At 40.1% G+C, this 15,063-nt stretch overlaps 1 protein-coding gene and 1 long non-coding RNA gene across 2 annotated transcripts in view; one reads left to right on the top strand and one right to left on the bottom strand.

Moving 5' to 3' along the window:
* zgc:171482 (zinc finger protein) overlaps positions 1-15,063 on the top strand; it is a 107,204-nt gene that overhangs the window by 91,419 nt on the left and 722 nt on the right. The window contains exon 6 of the mRNA XM_046070139.1: positions 3,119-3,215. Coding sequence (XP_045926095.1) covers positions 3,119-3,215 — 97 coding nt within the window. The remainder of the gene's footprint in view (positions 1-3,118; positions 3,216-15,063) is intronic.
* LOC123983792 overlaps positions 2,054-15,063 on the bottom strand; it is a 68,470-nt gene continuing 55,460 nt past the window's right edge. The window contains exons 2-3 of the long non-coding RNA XR_006828285.1: positions 3,099-3,268; positions 2,054-2,238 (exon numbers count right to left, since the gene is read on the bottom strand). This is a non-coding gene — a long non-coding RNA (uncharacterized LOC123983792). The remainder of the gene's footprint in view (positions 2,239-3,098; positions 3,269-15,063) is intronic.

Here is a 15,063-nt window from a genome sequence, read left to right on the forward strand (position 1 = left end):
GATGAGACAGAGAGCAAACAACACAAACTAATGAGGTGTAGCGTTGACCTGAAAAATGTAAAAGAATCTGGTCATTTCATTCAAAAGCAATAGCCCAGAAATACAATTTCTTTCCTGTGCATGACCATTTTTTGTCTAAAACAGATGGTCTTTTCAATTACTGTCACGTTTGCTGCAAAACTAATTAGTCTCTCTATAAGTCCTTCAAAGTTTGTGGCTTGGTAAAATTCCACTTGGATTCAATCTGACTCTCACCCGATGCTCAACCCCTCTCTGCTACAGTATTTGTGATATATTCCTGTGAGACATACTGTCAAGCCTTTGCAGCAGACTGTTGGTTTTGATTGCATCTCAATGGGCTGCTTTTTGGATCCAGTTCCCTTTTAATCTTGCAAAGCGCATGGTAAACTAATGGTGCACCACAGCACAAAGGCTCTGGGGTAGTAAGAGTTCTGTAAACTATTATCCTACCTCCACAGTGAATACAATTACAGATGAATACCATACAGTGAGATTCTCAGTTGCAGTCGGTCCCGCAGGATTGAAGCGGAAAATGGAGAAACTCTACTTGGAAATGATTCATATGTAACTAATGTTCAGCAGAGCTTGCACAGAGTGCATAAGGCTCATTTCCTCCTTCTGCATCTCAAAAAAACCATCCCACTATTTAACCAACAACATTTATGCAATACTAGATTTAATTAATCAGCGCTGACCACTGAGCTGACCTGAGACTCAAATAAAAGAGAAGCTGCAGTTAGAGCTGAGCATCATAATGGAACAAGCCATTATGCTCCAAATATGCTATTAATGTTGCTTGAGCTGAGGCTAAGTTAAAATATATCAGATGTTAAATATTTTTGCAACAATGCTCTTACAAAGACAGTAATTTTATCAATTTTCTATGCATAGAACGTGGCTTCTTACTTTTTTGACAAGCATTCAGGCGTCTCTATACCAGGGGTTCCAGCAATGCCAGAAGACTCAAAATGACAGCAACAAACAGCTCCACACCCACTGCCTCAGCTCATCTCACCCCCTCTTTTCTCTCTCCCTGGCATATCTTCTTGTGTAATTAACAAGGCTTAGAACACCCTCACAAATACTGCTCATGCTCACAAAAAAAACACATTCAGAACCCTGCGTGCTGTCACTCGTGCTGCACACACTCTTTCCCTGCATGTAATTAACATGGATTAGGGCAAAGTGTTGTCTTATGCCAGAACTGTTTTATTAACCAAAACACAGTATGTATGTGTGTGTGTGTGTGTGTGTGTGTGTGTGTGTTTGTGTTCAAAAGACATGCCCATTTTCTGGCACAGACAGAAACTGCAGCACATTGTACATCAGTGGTACTCGGCCAGGCAGTGGGGAGGTGACATCAATCAGGCTAAAAGCAGGGAAACTGGCTTTATGTGTGAGCACACATACACACACACACACGAACATAAAAGACATTTAATCGTGTATATAAGAAAAGACCTCTTTGTGTAATCCTTATGGCAGTATAGAATTACGGGGAAAAGAAAGGAAAGGAAATTGAGAGACTTATCGTTCCTTTCTCTTCCAAATTATCTCTTCTCCAATTAATAGCCTTTTCATTAAGAGAGAACAAAAGTAACGACATTTTGGCAGAAGAGGATGCACTATCTTTCTTTTTTTTTCTCCTTCACGCACACAGACTTAGTTATTTGCTTCTAATAGATGCAAAATATCAACATTTAAGCCAAAGCAGCGCTTACTCCAGGCAACTAATTCAGTCGTGGCTTTCTTGTAAATGACTGTTTGTCCTTAATCACCCCTGAAACAGACAGAGCGACTCTGAGGCAACAGGGAGTAGATATGCCACATTATGCAGCTGTAGCCCGGTATAAATGACCTCCCACCATTCCTAACTATATTACAATGTCATCCCCCAACATACTTCAGCAATTACCGCCAGAGAAGGTCAAAAGGTGATGGAATACACAGACAACTCATAAATCTCAAGGACAGTGATGACAGCAGAGAAAAGGGCACCCACACACAAGCGAGCATCCCTGATTTTATTTACCAAACCCAGAATGACACGTTGATTATCAAAAAGGCACAGACAAAAGGGGGGGGGGGGGCAGGATAAAGGGAAAAGCTTCAAGCTCTTCATCGTTCACTGTTTTGTCGTACAGCCCTGCAACGCCAAGGTTGCTCATCTCTGATCTGAGTAAAGATCTGCAGTGACGGCTCTGCGGTGTGCAAAGTCTGAGAAAACAAAAATAGCACTTTATTATGTCCACTCCATCTCTGACAGAGAATACACAGGCAATTATATCATGTCGCTGATTGCCCTGTCCTCATCCTCGTCAAAGAAATAACATTTCAAAATCATACTGTATGTGGTATTTTTTGGAGATGGATACACGTCATGTTTTTTCCTGTGGTCATTAAACCCCAGTATGCATTTTACATCAGTGCTGCAGTGTGAAAAGTCATTATCCTTACAATGTCTCCATCTCCTCTCCTTCAACACCCCCCCCACCACCACCACCACCACCACCCACACACACACACGCACACGCACAACCTCTCTTCTCCCCACTCTGTCAGTTTCTCCATCGTCATCCATCTATTTTGGGGTGTTCATCTCGACCACCTGCAAACCCTCTAATTAGTTCACATCTGTGTCTGAGCCGCACCATCTCAAGCACGCATTCACCAACACAATACAACTGTGCATGCACGCGCAGCCATACGCAGTACTAAACACGCACTGTTCTTTTCTTAACCCTAGTGTCCTGATTCTTCTCACCCTGTTCAAGTTTCAAAAGGCACCTACATACACACACGGGCAAGAAGAAGGCAGTGATCTACAGATCTAAAAATGTAACTGGCTAACTCGTCTAATCAAATCTTTTTCCAGATGCACTCTAATTAGGAAAATTACCCTGCGTACGCTGAATATAAAGATAAGACAGTTATTTGGTGTCAGTTGAAATTTGTATTACTTCTCATGTTGGCCTCACTGCTATTGCTGCTGACGATCCAGCTGATTATGATGACGGCTTTTAAGAACTTTTATGAGCCACACTCATTGAATGTGCCCTCACAGTAACCCGCTGTACCTGTATTTGTGTCTCTCCAGGGCTGCGCAGTAGTTACTCCTGCAGTGTCTGCAGTGTGGTCCTCAACTCCATAGAGCAGTACCACGCACACCTCCAGGGCTCCAAGCACCAGAACAAGTGAGTACAACAACTTAGCATTTTGGATGGCTGGACAGACGGTCGGTCAAACCCTAAGAAGGGAGACAGTGTGTTGTAACTTTTCAAAACAAGACAATAACGCTCACTTCATGCAGCCAGATATGTGTAGATGTAGACAGGGTCTGAACTTCTCTAAAGGTCTGCAACAGCATAAATATCTTTAAGGAAAGTGTGAGCCGTTATCCCCGTTTATGCAGTTAATTGCATTGAGACTATAAAGACACACAAAGACACTGGCATGCTGACTGACAGAGATAAGGGAGGCAATGTCATGCAGTCAGGAGGAGGCTATACGCCTGCGGGGGCGTATAAAGACTCTTGAACTGAAGCACTTTTCTTGTCCTGCCCTATAAAGGTGATGCATATGATGTCACACTATGCAGATGTTGCCACTGTCATTGTGGGTGTGCATTCACATGAAAGATAAAGCTACAAAGGTAAAAAAAAAAATCTGTCCTGAATTTAACTGCACAAACAGGTTGAGTAAGAAGAACTCTTAGACAGAGAGTGGTGGGTGTAGTGAGAAAAACAACGGTGATAATAAGGATGAGAAAGGCAGAGACGGAAGGAGACAAAAACAGAAAATAAAATAATAAGATAGATTTTCTTTTAGCCAAGGGTAAATTCCAAAGGCTTATATCCACTGGTCACCATAAAGAGTAGAAGGCCTCTATTATTTACTATGGGAATCATCATGTATGCTCTCTTAGCTACATATACTGCGTACGTGCTATATTTGGACACTTGTTATAATTATATTTTTCTCCTGTCTGTACAGTACTTTTAAATCACACACTGCAAAAGCTCCCATCATAACAAGACACTCTGTATAGTCAGTTTTAAGAGTTAGTGTTTGTAAAACATGAAGAAAATGCAGCCAATTGGTTAATAAATGGATCTGTACCCAGCACAAATCTTCTAGAAATTAAGATCAATATCTTGAAAGATAGCAAGAAAAATACATTCTTGAAACAAGTTCATTTGTATTAGAAATGTGTCAACAAATCTCCTCCTTCATTGGTAGATTTAGTTTTAAGAACATTTGTGGGACTCAATAATAGACGAATTAACTTGTTAATATGCATTCTTTGACAGGCAGTGCTCTATTTAAAACGGTTTGTTTAAAGAAGCAAATAACTCTTATATTAAGAAACTTAATATAAGAGTTATTTTCAACAAACTGAAACAAAAGTTTCCTAATGTTGGCATTAGGAAAGTTTCCAAAAGCCAACAGTCAAACGTATTTAACAAACTCTTTTCTTACCCAGAGTGCTATCTGTCCATTCAGTGAGCTTCAGTGTGATATGCTCAAGTGTGGAGATAGCAGCTCACAACAGTACAACAAAACTTAACTGGAATGTGGTTTATAGAGGTCAAAGCAAATTGCATTCAAACATTTCAAACAGAATTGAAAGGTTACTTGATGTACCACACAGAAACTGAATTTTCTTTCTTTCTTAGCACAGACAGACATTTGGCAGGTGTCGATTAATACAAAGTTGGCAGCAAAAATTCAGGACAAGGTCTGTGAATTACCATTAGTAACTGCATCATTATATTTGGAAAGAGATGGTGTTAGTGGAAAATGTGTTTGTTTTTTTTTGTAAAGACAGGGTCTACATAAGGTCACATAATAGATTTTTGCAGAAGGCAATGTCCATTAACTACTGCATGCCAAGCAAGACACTGAAAGTCTAATACAGCTCTTCCCTCACTCTAAGTCAGCCTGTAAGAAAAACGTCAGCTAAACTCCTAAAAAATGTGATTGTTGGGATGTATAATATCTCTGCACAGAGGCTGTAAATCACAGGAAAATGGTTGCTCATAACTCTCTCTTTCTGTCAGTTTTACTGTCTTAAGCGGAAAAGAGGGCAGACACACTGAAAGAGTCATTTTTATGAGAGAGGCAGAGAGAGTAAGCAAGACTGATAGACAAGAGAGACCGTATGCACCACAGACACAGAGAGACAAATGGAAAGACAGATGCAGAGAGACAAAAAGACAAATTTCGTTCGACAAAGGCAAACGCAATCAAAAGGGCTTAGAGATACCAAAAGACTGAGATAAAACTGATAAGGACAGATAGATGGACATGGAGAAGTAGCAATACAGACAAAAACAGGATGAACTGGAGACAGAAAGGTGCAAAGAGCAGGAGAATGTAAAACAAAACTGCAGCAAAAATCTCCTCAAATTGAACTGAAAGGTGGAGCCAGGGAGATAAGGAGCAGATCTGGAGTGTACAACGAGGTGAACCCAGTGTTGCTGACAGCTGCAGGGCTTTACTGCTTTGGAAGGAGAGGATGGATTGACAGGGCATCGACGGATAGAGGGCAGTGAGAGACAGACTGAGAGAGAGGCACCAGGGAGATTTACAGTGGTAGGACTGATAGGTCACTGAATAGAGGGGAAGAAAGTGTCTCATCTACTTTATCGGACAGGCTTACAGGAAGTGGGCTTAAGTGGCAGAAGTTTGGTGGAGAAGTGTGCAGAGCTGGCTTCGTTCTTATTTCACAGCAGTGGAATTTACTCAGGAACGCTTACAGGGATATCAACAGAAGGAGGGGACTAGGGATCAACCGATATTTTCTTCCCGATGCCAATTATTTGTAACCAATTAGACCGATGACCGATATTTGGAACCGATATTCATTTGCTGTAAAATTTTTAATCTTGGTGTCAAAATTTAAAACAACACAAAACTTATGTAATACAATATATAAATAACTAAATTACAGTTAATTGTCATGTTTAATTTTTTTGAATAGTAAATTAAATGAATTAGAGATCCATCCCATAGATTGACTTGTCAACAATGAGTGACTGAATAAATGATCATAAACATAAACTTTACCTGCTGCCATTTATTTTGCATTTATTTTATATTGTTAGGATTTTATTGATATATTTATTGATGCTATTTATTGGTTCTGATTATTATCTATACTCTTATTGGTTTTTCATTACTTAATAAATAATATATATTTAAAAAAAATATATGATTTAAAAAAATAATAATTTCAGAAGAGTAACTGAATTTAATATTTTATTATAACTAACTGTTTTCAGAGCAGCAACAAAAGTAAAGTTTACAGCAGCGAAGTCACTTTATAAAATCAGTATCTCACTGGAAACAAATGTAACAAATAAAATAAACTCTATCCCTGACATCAAAATACTGAGTGAAGTTTAGAATGGAGAGAGCAGACATCAATCAGTAGTCCTACCTCCTCGTCCCTGCCGTTGCTGGTAGAAAGGAGCTGGTTTCTCTCAACAAGCAGCTGAGTTTACAAGGATTTGCTAAATTTTAAGGTACGTAGCATCTAAGCTAAACTGGCTACAGACAGAGAGATTTTGTTTTTGCTTATTTATAACAAACTAGTTATTAGCAGAGCTAGCACGTGTGCTTGTGTAAAACCAAAACACAGCTGCGGTGGATGAGACAGAGAAGATTAAAACATCGCTTTGTACACATTTCTGCTTATTGTACTGATGCAGTAACAGACTTTTACTTGTATTGCTGGTTTTGCTACACTTACTTACAGTAACTTATGTGATCTATACTGATCTCCGCTGGCTTCGCTCCATGTGTGTCTCTGCGGAGCTCTGCTGAAAGAGGAGGGGAGGGACTGCAGCGTGATGGCTCGCTCGTTCTCTTGGCTATTTCCACACTATATTCAGTGTTAATAAGCTTTTACTTGTGACTTGTAACCAATCAGTTAGTATTGTGGGCGGGACATTGGTCGAGGCCAGAGAGTAGTAGCTGCAGACAGAGAGAGGCGGCTTCATCAGAGCCAAAGGAGCTCATTTTTTTATTAATTAATTATATCGGCTATCTGATTTTGAAATGGCCTATGCAGATTATTGGAAAAATGCTGAATATTGGCCACAATAATCAGCCAGGTCGATTATTGGTTGACCCCTAGAAGGGACATACTACTGACATTTTGTAGCACAATCAGTGTTTAGTGACATTTTTCTGAGAAGTTCAAGTAAGGTAAGGTAAGAGACCTCATGATGCCTCTGTGGGTAAAAGATGGATAATTAAATCGTTACTGAAAAGACAGGAGAGCAGGATTGTGAGGCAGTGGTCAAGTTGGAAAAAACATTACGACCAAAGCTCAGTGTTTAACCTCTCAACACTGAAGTCTCACAGACCAGTCTCAGGAGTTCTTTCCTTAAGAGCTCAATTTCAAGGTGAGGCATTTCTTGGCTGATGATGTGAGACTGGTATTTCATATGTATTTATGTAGTTTAATACCAGAATAGTCATTTTGTTTGACCACATCATATTTGGCAATTTCCAATCTATATTTTTAATGCTACAATGCTTTGGGGTGTGTGTATTTTCCCTTAAGCAGTGTCTGCAGGATTGCAGACTTCCAGAGTCCATGAGAGAGCCCTCGCAGCACAAGTGATTTTACAGTGCGACAGCCCTGAGCGCCTGCAAACTCATCAACGTGTTGAATTCTGTTAAATTTGTGAGAGTGAACACTGGTCCCAGAAATAAGTCTTGTCAGCTCTGTTGTGCTGCTGTATTGATCCTCTGGGAAACATAGAACAAGACAAGAGGTTTCGCCTCATCGACCTCACTTCACCCAGTCACTCAGGTGAAACACAAAACAGGCACATGAATGTGTGTTACAAACAGCTTTAGGCAAAGTCTCTCCCACTCACATACACATAACATTCCCATTCCTATATCAATGTGCATTACATTTTAGCCTTTGCAACACAGAGCTGTATGGTAGCATGATATGATAGCAAATAATGTCCCTATCACATTGTATTTTGGAAATGTCACATTTCAGCTGACATGGGAGAGTAAACACACACACACACACAGCCAGCCAGGGGGGCTTGTTTTAATATATTTGTGTGGTCCAAAAACCCGGGAGCAGACTTTACTTGTCAGACCCAGCTTTGTGGGGTTTGACTTGGTTAGGACTTGGTTTTAGGGTAAGGGTTAGAATTACGTGTAGGGCAAAGTTAGTGACACAAGTGTGTATGCACGTTAGTGTTGGTTTATTTATGCAGCACATGGCATGAGTACAAATGTTTTTAACAAGTCTACTTCCTTTAAGAACAAGCTTTGTGATAATGGAGTGTTGTGCTGCATAAATGTGTTTTATATGTGTGTGTATTTGTGTATATAGTGCGTGCATGTGTGTAAATGTAGAAACGTGTGCAGGTATTTATGGAAAAGAGGCTAGAGATTGTTCCATTCATATCTCTGGGTTGTTTACAGGGTGGACAAGGCTTTGCCAAAGTGACGTGAGATCTCCCCACCCTAACTTTAAGTGTGTGTATGTGTATATAAGTATTTTTTTGGGGTTGTGTGTGTGTTCTTTCACACTCAGGATGAGCTTTGGCTTGTGTAAGGAGCTTTCCGGAGGAGACGAAAGCACGGCTGACAGCGGCAAGGGATTAGCTCTCACCAAAGAATCATCCATGAAAACTGTGTATGTGTATCTACGTCTTTTTGCGTATGGGTGTGTGTGTGTGTGTGTGTGTGTGTGTGTGTGATGTTTGGCATTAGGAATGTGTCATCATAAAACAACAACAGATTTCTTTATTCTTTAAACAGCTGGATGCATCTATCTGCCAGCGCTCCTTATCTGTACTGTGCATCTGCTTCATGCAGTCAGCTGCAGGTTATTTGAGACTCCACTCAGACCAGCTGCTGTAATTGGACATGTACAGGATGATAACAGCAGAGATATAACTAGACAAACTTGGCAGAACATGTTCACAGTTTACAGCATGCTGCAATTAAGCCAATGCACTTAGCTGGCTAGTAGACAGGGACACAAGTGGCCAAGAGACAGAACTAAACCAGATGAACATTAGATCCCCAATTTGGTTCCTGACTCAAGAACTCCTAAAATACGAATGGCTAGTTTGAAAAAATAGTGAAAATTAAAGAATGAACATACGGCTGTCAGCAGACAGGAGCTCAATTGGTTTCTCCAGACCTACAGCTGTGTAAAAATACGTCAATTGTGATGATGGCATGCTGTTCCCAATGGTGACTGTTTGCCTGCACTCATATAGTAGGTAATTTCTAATCAAGTTTTAAAAGTTAAACAGTACTGTGAAGTAAAGTAAGAATGCTTTCAAAAAAGGACATGTTAAAAGTCTCTGGCCAAGTATCTCCAAAATATTTTAATTGTACTTAATTGTCTCTACCTTATTTTGGTGTTTAATCATAAACTGCTTTAATCTGCTCATCTTGCCTTTCTCTTCAAATTTAGAAATGCACTGAAACCACTGCCAAGCTGAGGCTTATGCGGCATTCAGACCAAACGCGAATTTAATTCATGCAATGCTTTCCCCGTGGGGGTTTTATCGCTGGACATCTGCCAAGTGTTCACACACAACGCGATAACGTTAATAAACACAACTAGCCATTACTATAGCTGTATGAACCCAAAGTAAACATTTTTCTGTGATTAAATAGCAATAAACAGATTAAACTGATGCCAAAATAATTACAATATGATGCAGATTTGTCAAACATATGAATTCATGCTTTATCAGGTCTGTCAGCAAGACAGCAGGACAACAACTTCTAAAATGTTTGTTTTCTGAATGAAGTTCGACTCGATGAAGGCTACGCTATGCTAACTTGTTCACAGTAAAGTATAATACAATACAATACATGGAATAAAGTTACAGACACATGTTTTCTGAACTCACCAGGTTCAACTTCCTTGCTTTCTTTTCTCCCAGCAATGTCCAGTTTTGTCAGTTTTTTATATAAATATGAAGTAGTAGTCCAACAGAGCTAACGACGCTAACAACAACAGTGGAACCGGATGTGCACGAAAGATAGCTGCTGAGAAGCTCCAGTGAAGATAAATCAACGTTGTAATCACAAAAACTAAAGTAAAAACCTAATTTAATAAAAAGCAGTTTACTCCGAGCTCCTCCCGCAATCAAACGGCGAAGTTGTCAGAGCATAATCCAGTCCAACTATGGGTATCCAAAAGCTGCAGCACTGCTCCCTGCTCCTCTCCCCCCAATTTTAGCAACTCTCCGCCGGCCAGCAGATTTTCAATCTTCCGCTCTGCCTAGCCCTCTCCACACAACGCTCTGAAGCCGTCTGTGACGTATGGACAATCTCAACGCTGATAGGCTATCGTGACTCTCTCGCTTTCTTGCCTTCACGTGGCCGGCTCCGCCCCCTTTGCGTCGCTTCTTGCCGCCCGACAGAGAATCGTGGATCCACGTGTCTTTGCATTAACTTTGTACGTAAACCCACCGCCCCCAACATTCACTTCACTTTTGGTCTGATAGCACCATTAGTAGCTTATCTGCACCTCAGACTGTATTTGTAACAGCACAATAGTGTTTAGGCTATAGCCTTATTATAGTATGAACTACAGTAAGCTATGTTTTATATACAGTACTATATTATAGTGTATTTGAATTATACACAGTACAGTAATTTAATATGTACAGTAATTTGAAAAGCATCTGAAACAGCTGCACTGTATTTTGAAACAGTCAATAATATTCCGTTAAGCTGTCAGTTTCATTACTCTATATTCATGTAATTAATATACAAATGTAAATTAGATGATAATCTGCATGAGAAACAAAGAAAAACAACCGGACAGTGCCATCTCCAAATAACAGTATAAAAGCAGAAGTTGACAGTGTTTTCTTTGAAGTAGTACAATTCCAATGTAGCGGCGGATGCAGCAACTACTTCAAAAGTGTTGTGTTTCTTTTTGCCTATAATATTTATAATAGATATATTATTTATATTAGTGCTTGGTTTTGGCTTTTCTTTTCATTTTTTTGTTAGTTTCCATGGAACCCAGCAACAGTATAACACACCAACAACACCAACAACTTCATGCTGTAGCACTGATATGGGTTTTTATTTACTCTCTTGTTACTGTACTTACATTACTTGAATATCTGTTTGTCTGTAAATAATATATTACTTATTTTGCAGTTTTCACCTAAACATATAACATAACAAGAAATGAATCACTCAAACTTGGTTATTAAAAAGTTGTTTCAAGGACAGGTGAGAGGTTAAACAAATGACAGTAGCAGCAGCTATAGAGTGACTGCAGTTATTTTTTTAAATGCACCCACTGGGGCTATAAACCATTTATATACTGCCAATGCTTTTTATTTATCTGCAAACATTAATGCCAATAATATCGTCTTATTGGCATGCTGTTTGGCCCTATTATAGAACTTGTTCTCTGTCTAGTTCAACAACGTTCTTATTAGTAATACCCAGTAGTCTGACCCAGAAAAACTGATATTCGAGAGCTCATCGTCACAGTACAGAATAACCTCAAGGCCATGATGGCTTTTATGAAGGCTGGTAAGTTTTTGTCCAAGTATACATGCATCAAAATAAATGAATAAAAACAGAATAAAACAAGAAAGGGCACTAATTAGCCCCTTGGAGTCCACAAGAGAAAACAAAGAAACCAGTAAAGCACAGTCTACTTGATGGTAACTGTCAGCAGGGTTGTTTCTCTAACCAATGACACTGCGTTGCCCGTATAAAATTATTCATGTTCACATCGCTCGCTAGGATTATATGGCCTTTGCTTTCTGGGTGCTTTTTTCGTTATATAATTCAGACCCCTGGCCTGCCTTCATGTGTGTTTATGGGCATAGCGTGTGCCTGTGTATGATTGTGTGAGGTTGATGCTGATGTTAACGCAGGCCCCAAGGGTATGATGGCGAGGTCGGGGACAATCCATTTAGCCTACTCACCCGGGTAATTATTCAGCATCAGTATCACAGAGGACACAAACTACAAAACAAACTAATGCACATTTAAGAGAGGAAATGCGCAGAGATAGAGGGTGGCAACGAGTGTGAGAGATTACAGTGCTTAGTGTAAGTAACTCTGAATGCAAATGGTTAAGCTATCGACCTGCTAATAGGGCAGGCTTGCTGCATGTTTATGTGTGTGTCATGGTCTGAGTATGTGTGGGTGCGTGTGCATCCTCTCCCTGCTTGAGGCAAGGTGAAAGGTTAATTCAGGACTGTTGCTGGTGAGCTCCCCTCACATGCCTCTTCTGTCACACTACAACACACACACACACACACACACACACACACACACATGCAGGCTCAAGCCTTAGGCTCTCCTCATCTCCCCCAAAGGCACTTGTCCCCGTCTTGCCTCACACCTTCCGCCCAAAAATCACACAAACACACAGTCTGTGTTTACACACACACACACACACACACACACAGACATCCTGCCCTGAGCATTGCTGTCTGTGATGATAATAAGGTGAGGGATTGGGCGGGGGTGGGAGGGTCATGCCTGAATCATGACTCACACCTCCGCTCTCTTAGCAACTGCCACTGCCTGTCTGCATTTACCTGGCGCGCACATACACACACAGTGTGCCAAGGTGACCTTCGCATCCTCACAAACACGTCCCTCAGACACATACATGCACTCTCTCTGCCCTCTCTCTCACATATCCTCGTCCTCATATATCTCACATCCCACATGTGTGGCCCTGGGACAGATTATTGGATTAATCTATTAACACCCTCACAGAGTGAAGAGGGTGACCTGTTTTTTACCCCATCCGTTGCCTCACCTTTTACTGTCCTTGGATTGTCACCTACTTCCCTTGTACCTCCTCACTGACTGCATCCAAATTGTTAATTGTACAATGCACTTAAATAATCTTAAAATTAGTATGTATGAAGATATATGTATACAAATTTAGTATGTGAAAAGTACAATATCCAAAAGGTATCAGTATACATGAAAAATATAAATAATAGAAATAGATGAAAATAGATAATAGAAATAGATGAAAATATTGGGTATGTAGCCAGTGCTCAAAACTGTCCCATGGTTCTTTGTACTGTGTTGTTCCCATAGAAACAGCCCAATATGGGGACATTTTCTAAACAATATGACAGATACCAGTGGGAGGAGCGCCAGCTGGAATCTGCAAGTTTAAATGTATGTTTTCGAACGCTGAAGCTAAAAGCAACAGATCTCTCATTCTGGCATAATGAAGGCTCCCCTCTGCTTCTACAAAGTTCTGAAACAATTAGTCAATTAATTGATTAGTCCAGTCAGCTGATTACTCAGGAACAATTATGACAATCTTTTAATCTACTTGGTAATTTGTCAAGCAAAAATGTTCAACAAGCACAAAACATGGAAAGATTTGTTTCATTTCTCTGTTTTATATCATTGTAACTTGAATATTGTTGGCATCTTTGATGACACTATTTTCTTTTAACATTTTATGGCCTGAACCTAAACCCAAAACAATAAAAGAGATGAAAAGTAGACTATATGTTTTGTGTGTCTTAGTTTCTAACCTTCATCTGAAACAAGCTAATAAGTCTTAACTTCTTATGAGGGCAATTAATCATTAAATCAGTAGATAATCAACAGAAAATCGTGTTAACTAACAGCTGTTGTCAATCCATTCAAGTCAGTTCTAAACAAAAATGCTCTGCTACTCTGTGCTGGGCCCATTTTACACTAAACTAATCATAAAAATAACTGGTAGACTGGTACTGAAAGTAATTGTTAGTTGCAGCCCTACCACTCATAAGTCATGCTGACACTAAAGCCATCACCTCTCATGAAGGGTCACAAGTAGAAATAGCTTCATTTTAAGAGACAAGCGGATGGGAACCTCTGGACTAATCATTTAATGAAAAAAATTGTCAATACTGAAAATAATAATTAGTTGCAGCTGTACTTCTATATGAAAGTCTGTTTGTTTAACTTGCATGGACCACATACTGCATTCTGCACCAATACTGTGTATCTTCTTGTTGCCCTTCCATCCCTCCTTGCTGCTACCCCCTGTCCCCTCCCAGAGAACAACAGAGGCAACCAGAGATTGCCCTCCCACTCCTCAGAGAGTCCAAAGTGCTAGATGAGTCCTGGCAGAGTAGACAGGGTGTAGAGGCCACTGTTTTAACAGCCATTACCGGGATAGGTGCTGACAGCTAGCGTGCCTGTGCATCCCTCCCTCTTTCTCTCTCTCTCATCTCACCGTTGGAAGTGTGTGAGTGGGGCAACGCTCCAATTAGGACACGGTGCAGGAGTGGCATTTTAACAAAGAACTGTGATGAAAATGGTGGAATTTGTTGTGCTGTTTGTGGGACATGTTTACATTTTCAGGCTCAGGTTGATGGCCACGTACGAGGACGAACATCTTATTCTCCCTCTATGTGTACCTGTGTTTGTCTTTCTGAACAAAGTTAAATGCTTATAGGGCTAAGGTCACACTAAGGTGAAAACATCTTAAAACTGTGTCATGAAACAAAGTTAAAAAGCTCCTCAAACGGAGAAACAATTACACTAAAAGCTACAGAGTTGATAGAGGTAGTGCATTACTTTCTGTTCATTCAGGCAATTAAATAACTGTGACCAACCCAGAATGCTAATTTGATATTGTCATTACAGTTATACTTGGCAAAGATCAGCTGCAGGATTACTGAAGACTTTACTGCCTTTAAATCCCCCTGCCCTATGGGGTCCAAACTCACTACAAATGCTTTGTCAATTAGGTGGGTTTGCTTCGCATGAGCTTCAACCTGACAAATTGCCTCTGGAGTTGCTTTGTTTCACTGTGATAAAGCAACAGAATGCAGCCACAGCGCCTGTCGTCATAAAAAAACAATCAGCAGCCCAAGATAAAGACCAAATCCACAGTAATTATTGCACCTTAAACATGGGGGTTTATGCTCCTATCTTTCTCCCTTGTTTTAATTTGGGGAACAGCCAGATAGAAGGCATAATAGACTGCTGTAATTATGAGAAGATTGTGAAACAGGCTTATTGGTTAAT

The sequence above is a fragment of the Micropterus dolomieu genome, linkage group LG15 (genome assembly GCF_021292245.1).
Source record: "Micropterus dolomieu isolate WLL.071019.BEF.003 ecotype Adirondacks linkage group LG15, ASM2129224v1, whole genome shotgun sequence".
Classification (NCBI taxonomy): Eukaryota; Metazoa; Chordata; class Actinopteri; order Centrarchiformes; family Centrarchidae; genus Micropterus; species Micropterus dolomieu.